The following is a 26,586-nucleotide window of genomic DNA, read 5'->3' on the forward strand; positions in this document are numbered from 1 at the left end:
GCATCTGGTACACGATTTGATAGACTTCTTCCAAGGGTCGACTGACGATGTGGTGAGTGGGTAAACGTACAATCTTGTTCGGTTGATAGGTGATCACTTTAAAGTGTTCATCTTCTCTAGACTGCAAGGCTTCTTTCAATACCCCAAAGTTGACCACACGACTGGTACGATAATTCAGAGTCAGTCCTTTCACTTTACACGTTGTATGCACTTCTCCTTGTTTGTCCCGGTATTCGTAGCCGTAATTTTTGGGACCGCCACTGACGAAACTTAGAATCTTGTCGTCGGGATGCTCGTCTGTCCAGGCTCCTAAACGGTCTCCTTCGATGTTAGGCTGCTGTTGACTCGGGTGATGGATGTAAATGCAATTGTCCGTGTCAAAGTACAGGACACGTTCCCCTAACAGTTCTAAAGCTTAGTACAATTTTTTTAAGCGAGCATGAGCTGTCACGTAAGCCGCAATGATGACATTTCCAAAGGGGTGGTCTTGTACAAAGTCCAGATCTTCTTCGTAATTGACCAAGATCAAATTCTCGCGAACGACGTCCACGTGTTTCATGAATTTGGTTCTGTCGTGAATCATCTGGAAATAGCGGGAAGGGTGGGTCAAATATTCCGTCTTGGGTAAACACGGCCGTTGTGCCATTTTGCCCCACAAACAATTTAACATCACTTTGGCAAACGATTACCTGCCTTCGTTTTTCTCGATGTGATCTAAAGTGATGCCTTCTTGTGCCCAGTTTTTCTCTTTGAATGTCTTTTGGTCTTCGGGAGTGTGACACCAGGACGGATAGGCGCTGGCTTCTTGTTTCAGTTTCAAAAAGGCATCCACGTAGTCTGCGAAAATGCCTTTCTGTGTGGGGTCATCCTTGTGGTATTGTCGTGTCTTCGGAAAGTGACAAATTTCGTACACTTCTAACAGTTGGTATCCCATGTCCAGAGCTTTGAACAATTCTACCCTGACCCACGTCCCCGTCAAGGCACGTTCTTCCTGGCTGTGCTGACAAGGTTGATCTTGGTTGCACATTTCAGCACAAGTACTGTACAAAGGAAACATCAGTTTGTCTTGACAATGGTGAGGTAGAACGGGATGGTACAAGTCGGTGGGAGGCAAAACTTTACACTTGATTAAGCCTTCGTATTGTCGAATGTTTTTCAGGTCAATCTGTTCCGTTAACAATTGTGGGTGCCCTGCAGGAAAGCGTCAATATTTGCACACGTAGGGGTACAGAGAACACACATCCAAGTATTTGATTTCTTCTCCTTTCTCTTCGTCGGCTTGGTACAGCAAACAGGTGGCATTGGTCCTTCCTCCGTACAAACTATCCCTTGGGTTCAGGGGGTCCATGAACTGGTAATTTTTCACGAGGCGTTTAAACTTGGGATCGATTTTCAAACGGTGATTGTACTCGTGTTCCCACATTTCCACCACTTGGTATCCTTGCTGTTCTAACTTTAGGCGTCGCTGACAAGAGACCTGGTACAAGTCTTCCATGCTTCGTTGTAAAAACTGATTTTTAGTGCCACGGTCAGGGTAAAAGACGGGACATCCGTGAAATAAGCAACCGTTAAACTCGTACACGATCTTGGGGTTTTCTAAGTCCCAACCATCGACCGAATGCGTTCCGATGGTCTTTTCGCCTCCTCCGTTGCGGGTATGCTGAATCCATTTGTCTTCCTTGTCACACAAGTAATGTAACCAGCGTAGGACTTTGACCGAGTATTGATGTTTGACATAGTTGGTCGTTTGAGGACTGATGACAGCCACGGTGTTTTCAGGCATGAATCATTGTCGGTACACTAAGGAACACGCTTTGGCAATGGTGCAAGGTTCTTTCAAAGGATGACCCCTCCGTGTTGCATGAACAGTTCTCGAAATTTTCCACAGCAACGCCGTAAATTGTCTACATCGGAACGACAATACTTTAGCATTTCTTCCTGAAAGTCAAAAGGGTTCGAGGCATGGGTCTGGTACCAAGCGTAGAAAGCGTCTCGTTGTTCGGTACGCATGTTGTCGGGGTCGTAATAGTGAGCCTCAGGCAAATGGGGTAGAACGGCGTGTTGATTGGCTTGCGTATTGAAAAAGTGTGGAAAGTACCCTTTAGCCATTTCTGTCATTCCAACGTTTTAGGCATTCGACTCAAAGGCATGGCCAAGTAACTCATCGAATCTTTAAACTGTACTTGTCCCACTTGCATGAAAATGATTTTGGCTCCGTTCAAAGTAACTTTAGGACGTTCGGTTCCATGTTCTGTATAGTATCTGAGAAGAAACTGTCCATCGTATCCGGAGAAATTGTGAGCCATCACCGTGGCATGACGATGACAATCTCCGTAACGTTCGATGTCCTCTTGGCTCCACGTCTTGTCGTTGGGGTCTAAGACCCATCGACGAAATCGGCTAGCGTGTTCGGTCCTCGAAAGATTTTTTCACGCCCTCCAGGAATTTTACTGCACTGAGGGCAATAACTGAAAATAGGTTCTTGAATGCACTTCTCGCACGTTGGGTGAGCCACGCAGAAATTAGGAATGTGAATGCCGGTCTCTTGCATGCATTCGAAATCGAAAAAGATGAAATTGCCTTTTTTATTCTTGTGACCATACTCTTTCTCTGGTTGGGGTTGGTATTTTTGCACGTAGCATTGGTGTTTCAAGTCCACGATGTGATGACAAATGTGACATTTTTTGTTTCCTCGACATACGTGTGCCTTGGCATTATTGGTAAGTATGCCTTGTCCACACGTAGGGCACAATCTCAGCAGTTGACAAGCACATTTCTTCTGTGAACCTTGCGTCTTCAAATGTTGTTGGTAACAGGCAGAGCTGACAAACGTGCGCAGACAAGTTGAACAATGCACTGGTTCTTGTCCTTCGCTCAGACAGGGTGGAGAGGCCAAACATCCTGAGCATTTCGATCCACAATGCTTGTGTTGCTCTCGATTGTTATAGCCATAGTCACATTTCTCACAGTAATAGCTGTATCCCATGAATGCAGTGATACTGGTAATGGTATCGAAATGGTCATCGTGATGATAAAGGTGAATGTATTTTCCATCCTTAATGTCTTTCCCTCGAAACAACAGAGGCCCGCGCACTTCTTGAGGGTGCACTTTCAAGGTGTAGCATGGAGCTAAGATATCTTGCAAGTTTTGCAGGTCAGGAATGCCGCAGAGTGTATCTGTGGACAGACCAGCTTGTTGCAGCAGGAGTTCTGCTTCGTTTTGTTGTTTGGCTCGGGCCGATTTTCGAATGTTCTCCCAGTCTCTTTTCCATTTTGCCGTGTCGTTCTTGTTGGCATAGGTTCGTCCCACCACGATAGCCCTGGCTAAACACATCTGGTCTTGAGGGTTGTGAATTTGGACGAGGCTACGCTTAATGCTGCGAAGGTCGTTCACCAATAACACCTTTTTGCGTTGTCCGGTCCCTTAAGGAGATGAAACGTGGGTCATGTCCAGTGTGGCTTTTCCATCGGTGATGTCAAACTGGTCATTGGATTGTTGTACGTGTTGAATCTTGTCCATGACTTTGGAAGCAGTCAATTCTGCAGGGGTGCTAAACTCGATCCAAACAAGGGATTTCAAGCCGTCGTGTTGTATGAAAAGTCTCAAGCGATCGTCTTCTTTGGGTTGACATTGTCGCTTGAGTGTGGTAAGCAAAGAATCCCACACCCCGGTGATGAACCCTTCTGCTTTCTCTAAGGGTACGTCGGCCTTGAAATCTTTAAACTTCACCGTGTATTTGTAAGCCGTGGTTCTAAATTTTCTAGAGGAGCTCTTTTCCGTCTCTCGAATGAAATAGTATTTTTCAGGGTTAACTAAGGGTGATCAACTTTGTTTAGAGGGTTTGGATTCTATTTCCCTCATGTCCTCTTCAAAATCACTGGCATGAATTTGTGCCAAGACTTCAGACCTGGTACGAAGAGATAGATCACGTTTCTGCCTCTTACTTTCTTCTTCTTTCTTCTCATATGAATTGGCTCGTTTCATCTTGAAAGCAAAACGTCAAATGACTCAAGTTTAAACACCATAGGTTACTTTATAGTCATGGCAGACCAGCGTATATAAAGGGCGTGTGTCTTGTCCTTTCACTATTCATTTCACTCTCTAACCGAGCACAACGATGGAGGAGACTACCCAAATCGAACGTTTCATCAAAGCTTTGCGATGGGTCATTATAAAATTTTCTTCAGACCAGCCTTCGGACTACTCTCCTTCTTTTCGAGATAAAAGTGAAGATACTTGCTATATCTGTCAAAAGAAAGGGCATTGGTCTTCAGAGTGTCCAGACCGTCAAAAAAGAAAAAAAGGGGTTAGAAAAGACAAAAGTCAAGATACCTGTTATCATTGTCAAGAAAAAGGACACTTGTCTCCAGATTGCCCAAAAAAGAAACAAGAGGAGTCAGAAGAAGAGAGGGATTCTTCAGAGAAAGAAGACGAAGAGGAAGAAGAGGCGGAAGAAAGCAGACAGGTAGAGAAAAAGAAACAGGAGAAGAAAAGAAGAAGGGAAGAAAGTGAAGACGAAGAAGAGGAAAAGACTGTGACTGTGAAGAAATTTAAAAAACAGAGAGAGTAAATAATGAGACAGAAGAAGTTTATGAACTTATTAAAGTGATTTGTTGTGAATTGTGAATTGTATTGTAAATATTAATAAAAGAATAAATTAATTATAAAAGGGAAGTGTCTTTGGGTTTTTGATTTTAAAATAAGAACCTACACTCATGCACTCATACACAGACACGTACTATAGGGGTAAAATGGGGGTGGGGTTGAGTTATTGGCAATTGAAAGTTTATCTCTTTTCGAGAGACGTGGGTGGCCCTGAAAAGGGCCTTTTTTTGGTGAGGGGTGAGTTTAAGCAATCAGCTTTAACTGCCTTAAGCCTTTGTCACGGCCAAGGCCTACTTCTGATGATGATGATGATGATTTGGTTGAAATCACTAAGGGTGGTACGGTAGGCTTAGTCACAGGGCTGGAGTGTTTAGATCGGGAAGGTCGTATTCTCTTCGGTCGTGATAAAGAAGTCTGATACATTTGTTTCAGACTTCTTAACTCTGCTAAAATGTCTAACAGTACCGTGACCGCTTGATTCTCACACCCTTGTTTCTTTGCTACTGCTACTTCTTCTTGTTGCTTTTTTCTTATCTCTTCTTCTTGCTGTTGTTGCTGTAGAAGAAAAGCTTGTTCCGCTTCCTTTTGCTGTTGTATAAATTTCTCCAATTCTTCTTTCTGTCTCTGTCTAAAATTCTCCAGGTGCGGTAATGAAGGAGAAGGTGGCGAAAGTTCCGGAACAAATTCTTGCGAGGTAAGAAAATCCACATAATCCCAATTTACCTCTTCTGAAAGTAAGTCCGGGTTCCCTTGGGCGGTCTCCACTGCTGGTGCACCCCAATTTATCATTTTCTGAGTTTCCGTCATGTTGAATAACTGTTGCATGAATTGACTGCGCACAGGCGCTAGCGAATCTATATAGACCACGTGACGACACAGACTGCTCTCTTCCGATTGGATGCGGGCTGACTGAATTTTATAACGCGTGTTTGGATTGGTCAATGAACTCAATCCGTTTAAATCCTTCCTCTACCTATAAATAAGCGCAATTCACTGCATTGATTCACCTGTTCTCGGCGCCTCAACATGTGGACCGACGTTGAATCTTCCACCCTTGTATCTTCCATGATGTTCAGGACGGACATACCGATGTATGTCCGATCCAAGTGGACAGTTGTCCACAGGACAGACACCAGTCTGTGGATACGTAGAATCTATGTAGAACGTCAAGGATGTCTCAAAAGAGTCCTGATTTACGGTCCTACAGTGAGACGCAGCCTAAGGACAAGAAGAAGACCAATGCGGTGCCTCTTATGTTAATGGATACATTAACATAAAACCAAAGGCCCTTTTCAGGGCCACTCCAATCTCTCGGAAAGAGATAGACTTTCAATTGCCTATCCCATTTTTTATTTTATGTGTGTGTGTGTGTGTGTGTGTGTGTGTGTGTGTGTGTGTGTGTGTTATATCCTTCTCCCCTGTTCCATTTCCATAGACCCATATTAAAATAGGGTCCCGACCCTATTCCGTTTCCCTTGTTAATTTCCCCTTGTCCCTATACAGGCCCCGGATTTATTCCCATGTTAATTTCCCCTTGTCCCTATACAGGCCCAAAATTTATTCCCATGTTAATTCCCATTGTCCCTATACAAGCCCACGATTTTTCTCCATGTTAATTTTACATAGTCCCTATACAGGCCCAAGGGGTGTTTTAATGCTAATTTCCATAGTCCCCCTATCGCCCCACTTCACTACTAACAATCAGCTTAATGTTCACAACTTGCGGTACCATGATGCAGACACCAATCTAGACTGGCTCTTATCAGACGTATACATATTGGCAACAGCTAAACAGTGGTCGGAAACCAGGCTAACGCTCGTGAAGAGAATCCGAAGTCGTAATGAAAGCGCCTCCAACAATAAATAGCACCAATGCCAACATTAAATTTACACAATCAGTACGAAACCTAAGGGTCACTCTCGAGAGTACACTCTTTTTACATAAACATGTAATGAACACATGCAAGGCTGAGGCGCATCAGCTCCTATCGCCAATGTTTGGTTGATGCCACTAAAACGTGTGTTCCTTAGTACTTTAAAGACTTGAATATTGTAATTCACTTCTATCTGGTTTGTCTCAGTATCCACTACAGAAACTAGGTACACGTTAAGATGGCGACTCAATATCTGAATTGACAGTCTCACAACTGACAAAAGTGTCTGTCAAATGCGTTAAGCGTAAAGCGTGGTATAGACTTGTAATCATAAAGTGTTTATGCAAAGGTTGATAGTTTTAACTTGCTAATTTTGACGTTCTAGTCGGAGCATGTTTTGCTTTTGGTCCAGATTGTGTATACATGACTTTATTAGCAATGCAACCTTTTATGGACCTTATAAAAATGACATTGCCTATTTCAGTGCTGGGAACGTAAAGAAAATTCAAACATACAGTAAGATCTTAAAGGACTTTAGTTTTTCTGATTCTGACTTGGACAACGACGGTATAAAAATATATATAAATATGTTTCAACTTAGGGACCTTCCGCCCCCCCCCCCCCCGGTCCCTGGAAAGCAGCATTTCTTAAACAGCAGTTTCAGAATTGAACTCTGTTGGTCAGATTCGTAACTAGGTGGTAGGAGGGACTCAAGTTACTAATGGTATGGAAAAATAGGAACAAGTCTGGAAATGAGTGAAAACAAAATAAGAGTATATATGGGTTTGGCAGGCCAGAATTGGTTGATAATGAATAATGAAAGATAGATTTTTAGTAAAAAAAAAAAAAACCTTTTAAGAGTTTCTCCTAGTTGTAGCTGAAAAATAGATGCATTGTTTTTTTTTTTATAAAAAAAATGGAATTTCGATTCCTATAACAGTTATGAATCTGGAACACTTATTACTGAAATTGGCACCAGGCTCTTTGGTGCGAAACTGAAATCACGTTTTAAACACATGAATGTTCAGAAAATGGCGCTGCTTATATTCATTTCTCTAAACAGATTCTGTCATCCAGGATGCATCTTTACTGATAAATATAGATTTGATCATGAGCAATCTGAAATTTAGTTATTTAATTTTTAATAGGCTTACTATGGGAACTGAATTAGTACCGTGAGTCCTTTGACACCTTGATTGACTACTCGATATAATTTGTTTATCCACTGTGGATGAAATGAGGGCTAATCGATCCAGGCATGTTCCGGATAATAAGATCTCAGTCACAGAGTATTTTAGGCTTCGATCATTCATCTGTTACAGTTGCCCCCAAATACTTGAAGTTGTGGACTGTTTCTAGGTTTGTACCTTGGATTCTGATGTCAGTGATGATGCCCTTGATGTTGTTGGTCATCATTCTGGTCTTCTCTGCACTAATTTCTATGTCATAGGATGCAGAGGTTCTGTCAAGGCTCTCAACTAAACTAGCTAATTCTTGCTCATTTCCTGCTAGTTCATCATTGTCATCATCAAAACGTAAGTTGGTGATTGTTCTGCCTCCTATGTTGATTGTCTCTGTTTGCTTATCAAGCGCGTCTGTCATGATTCTCTCCAGAAAGATGTTAAATACTGTGGGAGAGAGCAGACAGCCTTGTCTGACTCCTACTGTCATTCTGAACCAGTCCCCTATGCTGCCGTTGAAGTATACTGCACTGGTGGCCTTGTCATAGAGGTGCTCTAGTACTGTGATGAGGTTGGCATTGATGTTGAACAGTCTCATGGTAGACCACAATGCTTCATGCTCTACCCTGTCAAATGCCTTCTTGAAATCCACGAAGACGGGGTACAGATCTTGTTCGTGTTGGAGGTACCTCTCACACAATATCCTGAGGTTGATGATCTGCACTGTTGTGCTGCGCCCTGCTCTGAACCCCGCATGCTCCTCGGCAATGATCTTTTCAGCCTGTGGTTTTGTCTGTTCAGCAGTATCCTTAACATGACTTTGCTTGGATGGCTTAAAAGACTGATTGAACAGTGGTTTTGACACTGTTGCAAGTTGCCGTTCTTGGGGAGAGTGATGACCAGTGATTGGGTCCATAGCGATGGCCATACTCCTGTTTGCCAGATCTTGTTGCAGATGTTTGTGAGGGCGCTAATCATTGCTTCTCTCCCAGCGTGGATTGGTTTTGCTGGGATGTTATCCACTCCTGCTGACTTATACGTTTTCAGTGATCTCACTGCAGCTTCTGCGTCTTCGCGTACGATAGGGTAGTTGTCGTTGTTAGTTGCTGAAGGGACGTTCAGTACCTCTGGATCTATTGTGGCTCGGTGGTCGTAAAGTTCTGCGCAGTACACGATAGGTTCATGTCATTCATTCCTATTATGTCGTTATATAAACGATCGATAGTTTCATCATTTCATTCATTCATATTCCTATTTCAGTATCGGTTTACGATCGATAGGTTCATAAATACACGTATTGTTATATCGTTATATGAACGATCGATAGGTTCATAATTACACGTATTGCTATATCGTTATGTGAACGATCGATAGGGGAATAATTTCATTCATTCATATCGTTATATGAACAATCGATAAGTTTATGTTAATTCCTATTGCAATGCCGTTGTGTGAACGATCGATAGGTTTATAATGTTATTAATTCCTATTGCAATGCCGTTGTGTGAACGATCGATGGTTTATGTTATTCGTTCCTATTGCAATGCCGTTGTGTGAACGATTGATAGGTTCATAATTTCATTCATTCCTATTTCAATATCTGATTACGATCGATAGGGTCGTAATTTACACTGCTTTTCAATATCGTTATTTGAACGATACATAATTACATTCTTTTCTAAATAGTTATTTTGAACGATACATTCATAATTACATTCTTTTCTAAATCGTTATTTGAATGATACATTCAAGATTCTTTATATTGGGGTATAGGTCACTTTTGTTGTTGATCAGTGATGGGAATTCACGTGTGTTTTGAAATTCTATTTGTTAAATTCATGTCTTAAGAGTTTTTCCTCGTTGAGTTAATTGTTGATAGTTCCATGTTAGGAACTTTATAATTTTCCTTATCTTTTGTTTATAATGGTGTCAGATTTGTTTATATTTAAATTGCTTTTAAAAATACACATCTTGTAAACGCAGTTGTTTTTGGTGTCTTCCCTAATCCAGTTCCAACCCGGCTTCATCCTGTGACAGTTACTAATGGTATGGAAAAATAGGAACAAGTCTGGAAATGGGTGAAAACAAAATAAGAGCATATATGGATTTGGCTGGCCAGGATTGGTTGATAATGAAAGATAGATTTTAGTAAAAATAATCTTTTAGAGCTGCTCCTAGTAGTACCTGAAAAATAGATTTTTTTAAAATGGAATTTCAGTTCTTATCACAGTCTTGAAATTGGAACACTCATTACCAAAATTAGCACCAGACTCTTAAGTGTGGAATTGAAATCAAGTTTTAAACACATGACTGTTAAGAAAATTCCGCGGCTTGTATCCATTTCTCTACAAAGATGCTGTCATCCAGGGTGCATCTTTACTGATAAATACAGATTTTATCATGAGCAATCTGAAATCTATAGTTATTTAATTTTTAATAAGCTTACTATGGGAACTGAATTAGTACCGTGAGTCCTCTGACACCTTGAATGACTACTCGATATAATTTGTTTATCCACTGTGGATGAAATAATGGCTAATCGGTCCAGGCATGTTCCGGATAATAAGATCTCAGTCACAGTACATTCTAAATTTATCATCTAACAAGGGCCGGTTTAATCTCAAGATTGGGGGTGGGTGGGATGGGCAAAATCCAAGTACACTGTCAGACTTATCATTAAATATGTGGAAAAAATAATGAAAATTAATAAATTACGCAGATGCATGATCTCCACGAAGCATGAGACTACATATCTAATAATCACCTACAGGTATGTATTCAATTGCTGTTAAAATGTCACCAAATAAATAATTGGAAAGCTTCACGAAAATGGTCAAAACGTCTTTTATTGTTCCATCCCTCCCAAAAGGCTAGAAGAATGGCGAGCGTACGTAAATATACCTTCCCCCCCTCTCAAAACTCCCGTACATTCAGCAATATGGACATGAATCTACCATAAAATATAACGCATATTTCTTTTGAAAACAGCGTCACTACATTGACGTGTTACTGTCCATGATGACCACAATATGTACTTAGTTTCACAGCAATCAAGTACAAATTGTAACAGAAGTTGAATTCACAAAATTGTATCATACACTGCTTCCAGCTGCAAGTCAAAATGGGCAATAGCTCCTTTAAAAGTCACAAGAAAGAAAGATTTTCAACACAATGACCATAATATGCACCAAGTTTCGCAATAATCCACTAAAAATTGCAAGACAAACTGCGGGACTAGTTGTGCTAATACGACTGTGTGATACGATGCATTAAGCGGATAGAAAGCAAGAGGCTGTCGAAGGGTCTGACACTACTGGCCGAGGTAAATCAATAACGACATGGAGAAGAGTAAAGGACCAAGAATAAAGCCTTGAAGAAATCCACTTTCAACGTATTGAAAGAATCTAACGTAGGACACAGAAACACACTGTTGCTTCCTATTAGGTAAGAATCAACACAAACGAGCGAATTATCACCGATTTTGTATGCCTTGAGCTTCTTCATCAATATTGCATGGCCTAATAAATCAAACGCCATTCAAGAATCTAACTACATTGCCACAATTATGTCTCCATCATCTATAGCTGCAAGGCACTTATCATACGTAATTTGTGAGGGCAGTCTATGAATGATTATCTCTGAAACCTGACTGTGAGTTAGGTAGAAAATTATATTTCTTTAAACATCAGCGAAGATGAACGGCATTGTGTTTTTCAAAAGTGTGATATAAGGATGGCAATATTGATTTGGGACGATACTTTTCTACGAATAATCTATCACCTTGTTTAACGATAAAAGGCCATTTTCAGAGTTGTAGAAGAGATTCATGTATCATAACTTATATGTATCACGACCGCAAGCCAAGAGGCACCAACCTGAGGTGAAATGCCTTTAATCATTTCGCTCAAATTGGATAAAATTTTCACGAGAGGCATTAATGAAGTTGCAAATAGTTACTTTATTTTTAATTCTATTTTTGACAACTTCTTTTGATGACGGATCCTCAAATGTTTTAGAAAACAAACTAACTGTATGTCAGAGTGCTCTCTGCCATTTTTATATACATTTGTATTGATACAACTTTTGAAATTATAAATATCACGCATGTGTTTAAAAGCAACAGACGCAGGGCCATAAGATAAGCTAAAACTCTAGTGGATGATAATGGTAGCCTTGGACACATTATTTACATACAGTGTGTCTCAGCAGTAATTAAGAAAAAGTCGAGACTAGTAACGGCAGACCTTTTGTCGGTCTGTCAAATCCAGGCGAGTAGATGGGTTTGTCCGTCTGGATGAAGAGATATCCAGTATTGTAACTGATCAACATTTTGATCGTGTCCTCTCCACTGGACCTTGCAAGTCGTGATTTGACCACCAAGTTAACAAATCTGGGCTTAACTGTATTTTTATCATCCAGTCCCAAGTCTTCTCTTGTGACCTGCATATTCACAAGTTGTGGGATTCCTGGAATTAAAAATAAAGATGGATTAAAGAGCTTTCCAATTCAAATGAAAATAACGATGCCAGTATAAGCATTTAAGCTTCAAAATCCGATTGCATTTATCCCTCGGTTCTTTTCACATCACGTGTGTTTTGTGGTACGAGATGTCTTAGTGTCTTCGTGCACCTGATGTCTTACCTGTGTGCATGGGTTGATGTATTCCACCTATCCGACTTGCAAAATCTATAGCACAAAATCTGAAACCTTGTTGACGTCGCCTGTGCCGCCATTGCTGCCAGACAGTTACAATCGATGTCACACCGTGTTTTTGTAAGTTAGTAAAACATATGCATATAGGTCATGTTGAATATAATGATTCATGTTGTCAAGACTAAATATATCCGTTAACTACCAGTCCAAAATCACTGAACAAATTTGCTGAGCAAGTTAATGCTTATGTCGCTTGCCCAGAACGTAAATAAAATACGAAGGAAACATTTGATTTGAATACTGACTCATGAAAATGTAGAGTTCAGGCAAACATAAATTTGTGTTGCAATTTGCAGAATATTAAGATGACAGTGAATGAGCAGAATCGACAACCTCAGTCCAAGACAGTGGCCTATGGGGTCAAAATGCGAAACCCGTCATATACCAAACAAAACGGAAAGTGCTATTAATCGAGTTTGCTTGATAATGCTAGGCAGAATTAATATTTAATACAAGTAATACTATCATACTGGTTAGAGAATTTTAAAAAAATGCAAACCTATGTGTTAGTATTATTTGTATTATATATATATATATATATATATATATATATATATATATATATATATATATATATATATATATATATATATATATCCCTGCTATGAATGCATATGAAAAGTTTTGTCCAAACATATTTTAAAATGCCATTCCAATTGAAATATTTGTACATTTAACCTTCGCCTCCCCCCCCCTTCAAATAGAGGAGGGAGTCAAATATGACACCCTTTCTACAGATGGTTACACACACACACTGTCGCAATATGAGCAGTTAGTAACATTATCTCAGCATGCAGCGTATGATATGCATCCGTTGTAAACAATATAAGAATGCAAGGCCAGGTTTCACCTGCTTTTTAATTTCGATATTCTCCACCAAACATGTTGCAAAATATTTACTTCATTGTAAAAGCAAAGTTAGATTTGGACTGCAGTTTATGAAAATCATAACTGGATGTCTTTTCATTTTTTAAATTTGCTATCGTGTGCATATTTCTTGGTCCATTTATAAAAGTAAGAACTTTCCATGATTTGTATTTGATATCCAAACATATTTCTTCTCTCAAGCTGTACTAGGCTCCATACTAATGCTGATTTTGGAGGGTAGAGTGTGAGTATTTTTTTCACATTGAAGAAGCAGCAGAAAGACACGGAAGGAAATGTCATCTAGGGTAAATTCATGTTGCTGAACAACGTTGTGAAAAAAGAAAATCCTACGACAGTCCATCTCTGAGCAATATTTTTAAAACGCGTCCAGAAAGTTAATTCTCCTTTGAACATTTGAACCCGGAGTTAGCTTCGACTCTCCGTGATGTAGCATTATTTTTCATGGACTTTTACGCTAGCAGAGTGTCTTCAAACAAGTTAGCCGTTACGTATTTTTCTTTGTTTTTCCTTTCTTTGGGTGGCCTTCATAAGAATTATTATTTACATTGTCTGCTCCAAATGGAGAACTTTGGAACGATGGCCTTTAGGATGTTTGCATCTTTTATTAACGGGTTTTGGATCCATACAGCCTTTTCGAATAGCGTTAGGATGAATACAACCTTTCTGGATGGCTTTAGGATACATATAATCTTTATGAGGAGCTTTAGGATCCATACAGCCTTTCCGAACAGCGTTAGGATCCATACAGCCTTTCCGAACAGCTTTAGAATACATACAAAATTGATGTTAATTGTTCGCACAAGGTAGTATTTTTGTTGTGGGGGGTCTATTATTATTATTATTATTACTAAGTCAAGATTCATTCAAAAGAAAGGGACCAGTGGGTCGTCATGTAAAATGAAAGGCATGTTTAGTGCTAGGACGCGCACGTCCTGCGTGAAAATACAGCGACGAGGAACAGCTTTCGGAGTGAAGGACGAGACAGTCTGAAGATAGGAGTACGTGAAAGAAAGAAAGAAGGACGAGGTAAGAGTAAAAGGACCAGGAAGTCCATGAAGGGGCAGAACCTAGTGTTTGGAACGTTGAACTAGGAGACGTTGATATACGGTCAAAGTGAATGAAGGCTAAAAAATCAAAAGTGGATATTGCGCTCTTTCACCTCTCGTTATGATGAAGTAGTAAATCCAAATTGTTCACAACTATTAAATTCTACTTACATAATCTAACTTGAATTTGAATTACCGTTTTAATTTGTCCTGATTAAATTTGTTATTTTCTTGTCAAAGGGAGCTCGTATTGTTCTGTTTCTCCCCAGTATTCTCGCTCAGTTCTTCTTCTTTCACTCCCGCCGGGCTATAATATGATAGAATGTTGAGACCAAAAATTTAAGTGATGGTACGAGGAAAGAATATATGGAAATACGAAAATCACCCAGTTGTACAAAGTAGGCCACATTATCACACTCTTATGATGTTTGAACTTCTATTACTGAGATGCTTCCAATCGAGTGAGGTGAAATGGGCTCCAGTATTACTGAGATGCTTCCAATCGAGTGAGGTGAAATGGGTTCCAGTATTACTGAGGCGCTTTCAAGCGAGTGAGGTGAAATGGGCTCCATTATTACTGAAATGCTTCCAAGCGAGTGAGGTGAAATGGGCTCCTGTATTACTGAGATGCTTCCAAGTGACTGAGGTGAAACATGCTCCAGTATGACTGAGGTGCTTCCAAGCGAGTGAGTTGAAATGGGCTCCAGTATGACTGAGATGCTTCCAAGCGAGTGAGGTGAAATGGGCTCCAGTATTACTGAGGTGTAAGAGACTCATAATTGAAAATACAAACTTCACTATATCGTGAAAATAATGTCAAAGCGATCTACCTTTCATAGGCTGAATTACGTTTGAGGAGATGCAACTGCACAGCAATATTTGTCAGTGTAAATGAAATAGGTTTCACGATATACCGGGCTTTTTTTCAGTTGGACTGCATGCATAAATATGACCCACTTGGGAAAGGGGTGAGTTCTTTGAACTGCTGTCTAGTAACCCCGAGCGGTAACATTGCTTAAGCAAGTATAAAAATAAATAAGTCTCCGAATAAAAGACGATACGAGTTTCTGGAACACAAGATTCTTTATAAAAGTTAACATTAACATAAATGTTGACAGTGAATATGTCATACAGTAATGATAACAGCAAATTTGCTAAGTCTCGTATTATTATTATTATTATTATTATTATGTTATTGTTGTTGTTGCTGATGCTCCTGTTGATCATGTTGTTTTGTTGTTTTCTTTCAACACTATAAATGTTTACCCACTATCAAGGAAGTATGTTCGAAAGAGCTAACGTGTATTCGTGTATTATGGGCATCACAAATAACGTTAAAAACAATCTCTAATAGTTGAAAGAGAGCTCAAGGGGTAGATTTAGTAACGTATTCGTGTGTGTATCTAGTCCTACATGTGATACTTGTCGATGATATTTATGTTGTGGGCGTCAAGGTCTTACAGCCTAACTAACGGCGCTGTGTAGCGTGTTTCGATGTCGACTAACATCGTTACGAAAGTCAAATTTTCAGGAATATTTCAAACAACTGACAACTAAAATAACGTCGCTTTTCTACAAAATAAAGTCATAATATTTTAGTCAGACTTTACTTACTCTGATGTATTTTCTCTAACAAATTAAAATTATCACAAAAGAAATGGACCTATTTTCAAGTTTCGTTGGCCTACATTTCAGTTGCCTGGAAAGCGAGGAAAGCCGGGAATGCCGAAATCGGGCTAAGTTGAAATATTATTCTTTAACGAAACGAATTAAAATATATTATGCTTATTTGAACTGTAAGCAACGGTTCATTTCGTTCAAGAAACTTATCCCCTACATGTACCTACTTGAACTTACTTCGGCATACCTCGACTACTGTAGCATTGCAACAAATTCAAATGTATGACAACGGAACGTGAAAATGCGTCCGTTTGCTAGTATCATATTTTCATTCCGCCAGGATAAAGACAGCACAGTAAGTATATTAATTACACATAAATTGGTGGAAGTGTCAATATAGGTTGCCAAGTGTATTTGATGTTCCTGAAACTTTGATTACTCATTTCGATGTCAACAACAACGGAACATGCTATACAAGGCCTTTATTTGGATAGTAAGACATAGCACCTAAACAAAATCAATATGTGCTATGTATTACATGTAGGACTAGTGTGTATCATGCACACGATAACAAATAGTGTATATTTGCAAATTGCATGATGCCCCGCAGATCCAGGTCAAAGTTGTTTCTTCTACTGACAATTATCACAAGCAGTGTTTTTAAGGCAGTCCTGCTACGACGTAACACAGTGAAGTATGATAATGTATTCACCTGGTCGAAGGGTAACCTGACGAACTGAGAATTCTTTGATCCTGTGACGAAGGAGAATCGTCACATCCAGTTGTCCATTTCCATGGTAGCTCACTGACAATGGTTCATCCACGCCAAATCTCAGATACTTTGGGGCCGCGAGAAGGTAATGTTCATTTGCGCTGAAAATGAAATAGGATTTGTTCTGAAAAAGTGAATTTAGCAATGTCTTTACATTGTAATAACAGATCAAAATTATAAACAACAAATCAGGCATGTTTAACTCCCTCCATGGCGTATTTTGGACAAGTGATTTTTAAGACCACACCCTATGATGTAAATAAGCGGATTAAACTTAGCCGCAGACCTTTGGTTGCACGTGCCTGCAATATATATATATATATATATATATATATATATATATATATATATATATATATACATGCACACAATGTGTGTACGTTGTAATAACATGTCAACATTGTAGCAATATCTTGAGATTGTATCCATGCAAATCAGGTGTGTGTAACTCCATGGCGTATTTGTGTGTGTGTGTGTGTGTGTGTGTGTGTGTGTAAAGAATACAAATCATATGGCGAATAACAATCTTTTCAAGTGTGTCGGGGATTGATTAAGATAAATGCAATAACTGACAATAAAAAAGGCGAAACTAGTATCTGGCTGGCATGAGTGCTTTCGACTCTTTAATGAGTCCTTTTCAAAGGTAAATACAAAACATAGACAAGACAAACTAATAAAACAGAGAAAAAAAGACTATTTTTGCGAAACTTTGCGTGACTGTTTTTACAGGAATTCAACCTTTTAACTCTGTTATGTGTCATCTAGTTTATTTGAACTTGTTGCTGATACTGGAACATATTTGTATTGACGTACAAACTGATGAGCCATAACGACATCTGTTATTTTATATAAATTTATGTAAGTGCAAATTATATCCCGGATATTTAATTGTTATAGTAGTCATATGCTATTTAAGCAAATTCAGAGAATTATTTAAAAGAAAATTTGTCGGCTGTAAAAGATAATTGTATTTGTGCAAGAATATCTTTTTCTAGTCTTCTTGGTTTAAACCGCTTCGTTTCAGTGTTCTAAGGCGGCGTATCCAGTAAGATTCCTTTTCTTTTCTAGTTTGGGGACTCCAGTTGGGGTTGTGAGCAACTGCAATAAGTGTTATGTCACTGAGATGTGACCAGGAGAGGAGAAGTGTTCTGTACAGCTTCTTTTTCATCCATTCAGATCTATGAAGGTTGATCCTTTTGTGTAGCTTTTCAGTTTCTCCTACATACTGAAAGCTATAGATCTTACATGTGATGAGATAAATTACTTTCTCTGTTTCGCACGTTTTGTTTTGATCATGTATGTTTAGTTTTTCTCTAGTCACATTTTCTAGTACAGTGACTTGAGAAAAATTAAACATACATGGTATATATATATATATATATATATATATATATATATATATATATATATATATATATAGGTCAACATTGTAAATAAATAGGTGAAAATGACAATGCTTTACATTATAAAAATGGGTCAACGTTTTATTATTATTATTACATGTGTTACACACGTAAGTGTTTTGATCAAAACTAACATTTAGTCTCTAATAAAAGTTTTCTGTGATTTGTTCTTTAACATGGGTCAATCAATTAGATCGTACTATAATCTGACACAGGTTCCGCAACGATCTAAGAGTATGGTGAGTGTATCAATAAAGAAAGGTTTTTTAATTTAATTACAAGTCATACGGCACACAACAACCTATCTAGTTATTAGCAACAAATTACAAAAGCACACAGATACACACACAAACAAACACACACGATACAATTAAGACATAAATGACGCAATTATAAAGAATTTCACATCTTATACTAAATGTTTTACATATATTTACGGTGGTTCACGGTGGCTGAGTTTTCTAAGAAACCCACCTTTTGAGATCACTGACATCTCATCTTCGTCCATGTGGGTTAGAATGTCGGGCTCGGCCTACGTGGGTATATGAGAAAGTCTGCCAGTAGCGTCCCGTGGGTCTCTGATTTTTCCCGGGGTTTTCCCGGGTTCTTCCTCCACCATATATACTGGCCGCTATGTATAGCCTATCATGTCTTGAAAATGGGGTTAAACCCATAACAACAACATCATTTTTACGAAATCATTTATAGACAATAATAACTGAAAAAGAACAGTGACGAACAAACGATAATACCATGTGTGAATAACGATTGGACCACATGTCAATACGTATATTATTTCAATATGGTACGTATTTCTTGATTCCCTATTTATGTAAAATTGTAATTAGATCCTGGAATCAAATATGTCTCCTTTTCTGCCCTAGCTTCTAGATTCCAGTAAAGATTGAGGGCAATTTCCGATACTGACGATATCGTTGAAAGTGTGACTAGTGAATAGAAAATTTTCATTCACCAGACTTATATCTTCAACCTTTTGGTCATTCATTCGGATCTGCGGAGACCGATCCTTCTACTAAATTATTCCATTTTGCCAACATACCTTATGCCACATATACGGCATTTGTCCAAACGTGCTTTATGCGCTGCATTTCTTCAGCATACTACGTGCCACATAACATTGCGTTTGTCCAACACACTGCGTGCCACATACAACTTCATTTGTCCAACATGTTGCATGCCATATTGCTACGACTCTGTGGTCATAAACTAAGAAATAGAAAGAAGCGAAACCAAACAAGTTTTGTCAAACTTAGCAAACAGTTTAGTGGTCAATGCTGCACATGAAAACTTGAGAGGAACTTAGAGTATTATCAAGTGAATCCAAACAAAACTTGGAAAAGTTCTTTGAAAGTAAAAAAATTAAATGTTCAGTATTAATTCCAAATTTGGAAATGTACTGGTACGCCAGGAGTCTGAATAATTCACAACAGTTAAAGAATAATATTATAGTCCAGAATAATGAACACTTTCTAGTTCCACTGAACAGTCCAAACAAATGTTTTCCTCTCGAATAATATCTCAGTATAACATAAAACACGTCTCAAACTTACAACAGGAATGCAAAAGTTGAGGATGACTCCAAAATAGGATTTAATCTGATTGCTCAATTTTCTCCTTAAATATACCATCAAATTACGATTATATTTCACAACATAACCTCGTAAGGATATTACTACTCAAGATATTTCGAAATCGTCTATTCATGTGATCTAGCCCAACAAATGGGAACTAACTTAATCCTTCTAGAACCGTCCAAACTCCACCAGCCAATGAGTAATTAACCGAAATTCGTCATCAAGTCTGATTATTAGGATTATCATTAGTAATTGTCAACGCATATGTAAGCATCTATTCATAGATCCTTTGTATTTTTAAGCTCTTAATATTTCTAATACAGACCCTAGTCACGTAGGCAAAATCTAACAAATCTGTACAACTTACAACCATTAATAAAAATTACAAAAATTAGATGAAAAATGTGGTATGAGTTACAAAAAGTATAGATATACATGAAACATATACATTGTATTTCTCCAACATGCTGCATGTCATACACACATTTTTCTAACATACTGCATGCCATAGACACCGCATTTTTCTTTATGCCATATATTCTAGATGTGATGAGATAGGTCACATTTTCTGTTCTGCAAATTAAGGTACAACAAAGAATGCGTATCTTTCCATCTTAACTTTGTTTATTTCTGTCATGTGTAGGCAAGTATTTTAATTATGTCCCCTTCAGGGCTCAGATGTGCTGTTGGATATTTTGTTTGAAGGTGGCTTCAGTCTCGATGTGACAAAAATGTATCCAGACAAATTTCTGCTGGCACTGCGTTACACTGGTTTATGAATGAAGATAGTATGAGAGGTTCACACACTTCAATTCTGCCGGTAATTTGGAACGATTCACACCTATGGGATGTCTGGATGAAGTGTATACGTTGGGATGTCTGGATGAAGTGTATACGTTGGAATGTCTGGATGAAGTGTATTCGTTGAGATGTCTGGATGAAGTGTATACGTTGGGATGTCTGGATGAAGTGTATACGTTGGGATGTCTGGATGAAGTGTATACGTTGGGATGTCTGAATGAAGTGTATACGTTGGGATGTCTGGATGAAGTGTATACGTTGGGATGTCTGGATGAAGTGTATTCGTTGGGATGTCTGGATGAAGTGTATACGTTGAAGATTTTCTTTTTATTTCTATTTTAAGAGGTCAGCTTCAACTTATCCTTTCGTACTGCTTCCTTCATCAGATCTTTGCTTAGCCTCCCTTTGCACGGTGTTGAAATACTTATTTTGGCCTTTTATCAAAGGTTTCGACAGATCATATTGTACGGTGTTATTGTTCATTTTTTGCCAGTTTGTGTCTTTTCTAATCATATGTCTCTATAGGACTCATGGTACTAGTTTAGCTCCTAGAGCAAATATATGCAACCACCATGATATTACAAATTCAATAATTTTAAATTTCTGAGTGCTCACGATCACACACACACACACACACACACACTCACACACACACACATATATATATATATATATATATATATATATATATATATATATATATATATATATATATATATATATAAGTATCAAATGAAACCAGATATGAGCCGCGGCATTTTCTAGACCTACAGGTGCTTGAAACATCTGCTTTCTAATCCGCACCAAAGAGTCAGGTGCTAATTTCAGTAATGCGTGTTCCAAACTCAAGACTGTTAAAGGACTGATATTCCATCAATAAGATAATATCTCTTTTTCCACTTACAACTAGGATAAGCTTTCAAAAGATCCCTTTTCCTACAAAATATTTTTCATTATCAACCAATCCTGGGCAGGCTAATCCATATATACTCTATTTTGTCTTCACCCCATTTCCAGACTGGTTCCCATTTTTCCACCCATTTCCAGACTGGTTCCCAATTATTCACCTATTTCCAGACTGGTTCCCATTTTTCCACCCATTTCCAGACTGGTTTCAATTTTTTTCACCCATTTCCAGAGGGGTTCCTATTTTCCCACCCATTTCCAGACTGGTTCCCATTTTCCCACCCATTTCCAGACTGGTTCCCATTTTTCCACCCATTTCAAGACTGGTTCCAATTTTTACCCATTTCCTGACTGGTTCCCATTTTTCCAACCATTTCCCGACTGGTTCCCATTTTACCATACAATTAGTACCGTTTGTCCAAAAGCGCCCAGGCCAGTAGATTTTGGAACAGTTACTATAAATTTGATGTGAGTAATTAGTGCCCATTTAAGTTTCGTTAAAGTTTATAAAGAAATATATTGGCAGGTATCGCTTCAATATCATGGCTTTTATTAGATTGAAGGATGCCTTTTATTTTGAAATTTTACTGACTTGTCTTAGAAACATAGTAATATTGAAACTTTTCTATTGTGCAACTTTATTCTTTGGCTAAGCTGGTTGGTGTCGGTGATGCTGTCACTATTCAGTAAACAAGTTTGTTCCAAACATGAAAAAAATCAACCTAGTTTTTTCACAGTATAATTGTTACGTGGTTGCTTTTCTCGCTGGTGCTCGTCCTAAATTGGCAAATATCTGTGGAAGTATTAATCTGCAATTTACTTGAGATATTTCTGTAGTAAAAGCGATGAAGGCAACGTCAGTTACGTCAACAAGGCACGCTATAAATTGCAATTTGTTTAGATAAACATAAATTGGTATATCTATATTGACTTACTGTCACAATACAACAACCTAAGTTTATAATTTTTGTCATGTCGCCTTAATCACGTCAACATAGTTCAATTGGTAACTCATTTGTTGATGTAAATGACGATGTGCGGTCGCGCATCCAGTAGAAATATATCGTCACCACAACCGCGGCTTAATTTACTGGTTAGTCAGTGACGTCATTCGCACATAAGTGACAATATTCCTATAACAGTTGGTTTTCAAAGTTAAATTATAAACCTCATTCGGAATATCTTTGGCATTTTACGTCAAGTTGAGAAATAAACCACTAATGCAATCGTCGCCAATGAGATTTATATGCTGAACTACTTTCCTTCCTGAGCAGCAATATAACAGCGGAAGGAGACAAAGTAACAATCGGATCAATCTCGGCCATAGGTTGCAGGGGACAGTTTCGTGCAAATTTCTTAACTGAAGGGTATGGTGTGACTTTCTGAGCTATTACTGTGCAATAATTAAAGGTATGGATATATTTGTGAATTTGGTCTTTGGTCTTTCTGGCTTGTGGTGTGTTAATGAGGCACGTGCTAATCATATGGTCATTGCACGGTATGTATCAAGTTGAAATACCAATAGTCGGCTAGAAACCAGAGCTAGCTACTTATAACTTTGCTGTTGTTGCTGCTGTTGATGTTGTAGGCTTAAACGCCATTTTTCAGCACACTATAGGCTAGACATGGCAACTAGGATAAATAATAGAGGAAGAACACGGGAAACACCGGAAAGAACCACCGACCCACGTGAAGCATATTTCAAGCTTTCGCAGATACCCACATTGGCCGAACCTGAGACTCGAACCCACACAGACAGAGGTGAGATGGCAATGATCCGTATCGGTGAGCGCTTTAGAACCCTAGGTGCCCCGCTACATGTAGTAGTAGACACGTTGTTCAAGGTAAGTAGCTCAAAAACTGACTGGATGACAACCATTTTGAATAGCATCAAACTATTAAGTACATAATGTATTTCAAAATTATCACACAGGGAGAAGATTTGTGATTGCACTGTGAGCAGCACGTGTTCTCAAAACTGCTTGAAAAATTTGGGGGTTGGGTGCATCAACCTTTTATTCTATGAATTTCCAGTGACTTGTCAGATCAAGTGAATTATATCTGTATATGTTCCTTTAATATACCTATCCAAACATTTGGACCTTTCTGACCTCACTCATGTATTTTATCTTTTTATACATTTTTATATTAGACAGGTGTATGTAACATTAAATTTGGGCACAAAAACTGTCCCTCGCACCCGAACTATTGTAACATATGATGTGTACTCCAAAAAAGACGAATCACCAAACACATCAAAATGATGTGAATTTCTAAAACTTCCTCAGAGGTTTCGTCACCACCTGAATGAGATGGCCTATCGATGTTCCGATCGTAGTAAAGCTGTCTCCCTACTGGTTAGTCAGTAACGTCATAAGCATAACAGTTATGTAACTCCCATAACAGTTAGTTTGCAAATGTCACTCTGAAGCTGCAATGATTCGTTGGTAACTTCACATTGACTCGTAGGAAACAAAAGTACCGAGTCAGTACCTTCACTAACAATGGAGGAGAATAGTTATATGTAGCATGATGTAACATGACCTAAGAGCAGACAAGTCGGATGGCAAGCGACACTTAACTCGACACTTTTAAAATCGCTTAAAAACACCACCACCAACAACAAAAAAGCCAGTAAATGAAAGGGGAAAAAGGATGCTTTATGTGTGACAATTATTTTACCACAATTTCAAGGGGACTCCAAATAAAGCATTAAAGAAATATTATTTCATCAACCGTATTATATTTAATATTAAGCAATTTATAAAAGGTCGAGCATATTACACGGTTAATACATTCTGAGATTTGTTAACTTTGTTTGGCAGAGATGTGGGCACGAGTATTACAGTGATGTTGACTGAAAACATCAACGTGATATTGGGCAAGCCAACAATGGTCAAAATCAACATTATAACAACACGTACGTGCTTTACAGCAGTCAGTCAGCTTTAACGTTACATCAACAACAGTTTTTTTTTTACAACAGTCAACCGACAATATTTAACAGTGTGCAACAGAGGCCAGCTGCGATAAACGTGACTCTGGAAAAACACTGAACATGTTTTAACAAGAAACATTAATTGTTTTCCAAAATTACAATTTCATTCACTTTGCGTCTCACAATCCGCCAGTCCTTTTTACCTGTCTAGATCCGTACTAAACATCAGTTATGAATCTAAGAATAACACTTTAACTAAATGTAATATTTGTAGGTCTTAAAATAGAAAGAGGGAAAAACCAACAACGTGTGTATAATTGAAAATATAATTTATTTCCATAAATTACAAAAAGAAAAGGTACAAATAATATACAGTGTTGTGAATGAAATCTCCGTCTTAAATGTTGTATCAAGCTTAACGTATCTAATAATGCGAATGAGCACCAAATGTATTTTAGTAGGGGTATTTGATATGATTCAACTGTTTTCCAGTTTTCTAGTCTTGTACATGTCTATATTGGATAGAATCCACATTTCAAGAAATGTTCTGCTTCGGCAGTCTAAAACAATACAAGCAGAATCATTACAGTACACTCACCCCATGGTCTTATGGGCATTAATCATTTGGTTTAACAGGTCTAGCTTTATGGTCTATGTAAGTAAGAACAGGCATTTGTGTTTATGCAAATTAATTAAATGATTATTTACAGGACTTAAAATTAGTTTTAGATTTTGAAAATGCTGATGATATTGGAGACAAGATAGTAGATTAAGTTTCTCTAATTAGCAAGAGTATCTTATATATTATAGATTTTAAAGAAATATATATTTTCTACTTGAACTCTGACAATCTTTGCCAACCCTTCAACTTAAACTACATTTATTTAACATTTATATTTTGAGGGAGAGGTTGTAAGTGATTGCGAATCTGATCAGATATGTTGCAATCATTTACATGTTTTCAAATCAGCTTCTGGACAACTCATTAGTGATTATCAAATATTTAGTTTAATGTAGGAAACACAGATTCTGTGTACCAGAAACGATCAATCGAGTTATAGAGAAATGATATCATAATGTCTCATGTGAATTCTGCTAGGTTGAGTATAATGACGTACTGGCTGTAGTTTTGGGTTTTAATCTAAGTGCTCCATTTATTGCCCAGAATTCTGCTTTGTAGATGGAGCATCCGTCGGGGAGTCTGGCGCCGAATTCGAATTGGTGTTCCGGTATTACTACTGCAGCTGCTGTCCTGTTTAGTTCTTTTGATTTGGATCCATCTGTGTAGATTTTAAGAAATCCAGAGTAGGTTTCATCGAGGACTTTTTTATTGCTGTTAAGGTTTTTAGCGGGTTTTGCAATTTGGATCCGAAGTTCTTGGCATTCTGTTTTTTTTTTTTTTTTGGTGTTTTTTTTTTCTTCTTCAAGGATTAAGATCATTGATTTTGTGTTGTTCAGCTGAATCCCTGGTAGTTCAATTTCTTAACAAAGTGTATGTATTCTTTTACTTACTGGGGGTTTGGAACTAGTTTTTGATTGAACGGCGTGTTGCACTTTTTGATCGTTATTTTAGTTGGTTGGTGTCTTTGTGTATTGAGTTTCTGGTGGCATATCTGAATATTTCTTCTTCTCGTCTAAGGTGCAGTGGTAAATCTCCTGTTAGTATTTGTAGTTCCTCACGCGAGGTGTTAGGTTTAGTCCCCATGTATAGTCTGAGTACTTTATACTGTATGTTGTTTAATTTTTGGAGCAAAGCATTGTTTGCAGAGGCATACACTTAGCAACCGAAGTCCACTTTAGCCCCGATTAATGATTGTAGAGCATGAGCATTGTTTGTTGGTTATCTCCCAACGTTGTCTCCTTACTGATTTTTAAATCGTTGATGCCTTGTTGGCATTTTTTGGTTAGGGTACTTATGTGTGGCTTCCAGTTGAGAGTTTCGGTCAGGAGCATTCCCAAGAAGTATGTTTCTTTAACAAATTGGATTTCTGTGTTTTGTAGGTAAAGTTTGGGGTGTGTGGTAGGTCTCTTATTCGTTGGGGAGAAATGCATTCCTTCGGTTTTGGTATCTGATATTTGAAATCCCCAGTTGTCTACCCATTTGCCGCTGGCGTTCAGGCTTTGTTGTAATTGGCTGATGTTGTTTAGGTTGTAGGGGCTGCATGCTTTGCAAATTCCGCTATCATCTGCAAATTGGGATAGATCTACTGTTTTGTTGGTAATATTATTGCCGAGGTTATTGA

The 26,586-nt window shown here is 38.3% G+C and overlaps 1 protein-coding gene across 1 annotated transcript in view; it reads right to left on the reverse strand.

Moving 5' to 3' along the window:
• LOC149801054 (complement C3-like) overlaps positions 1-26,586 on the reverse strand; it is a 351,345-nt gene that overhangs the window by 308,376 nt on the left and 16,383 nt on the right. The window contains exons 2-3 of the mRNA XM_089955088.1: positions 16,641-16,801; positions 11,906-12,127 (exon numbers count right to left, since the gene is read on the reverse strand). Coding sequence (XP_089811214.1) covers positions 11,906-12,127; positions 16,641-16,801 — 383 coding nt within the window. The remainder of the gene's footprint in view (positions 1-11,905; positions 12,128-16,640; positions 16,802-26,586) is intronic.

Source organism: Sinohyriopsis cumingii, chromosome 4 (genome assembly GCF_028554795.1).
Source record: "Sinohyriopsis cumingii isolate HCF-2022 chromosome 4, ASM2855479v2, whole genome shotgun sequence".
Taxonomy (NCBI): Eukaryota; Metazoa; Mollusca; class Bivalvia; order Unionida; family Unionidae; genus Sinohyriopsis; species Sinohyriopsis cumingii.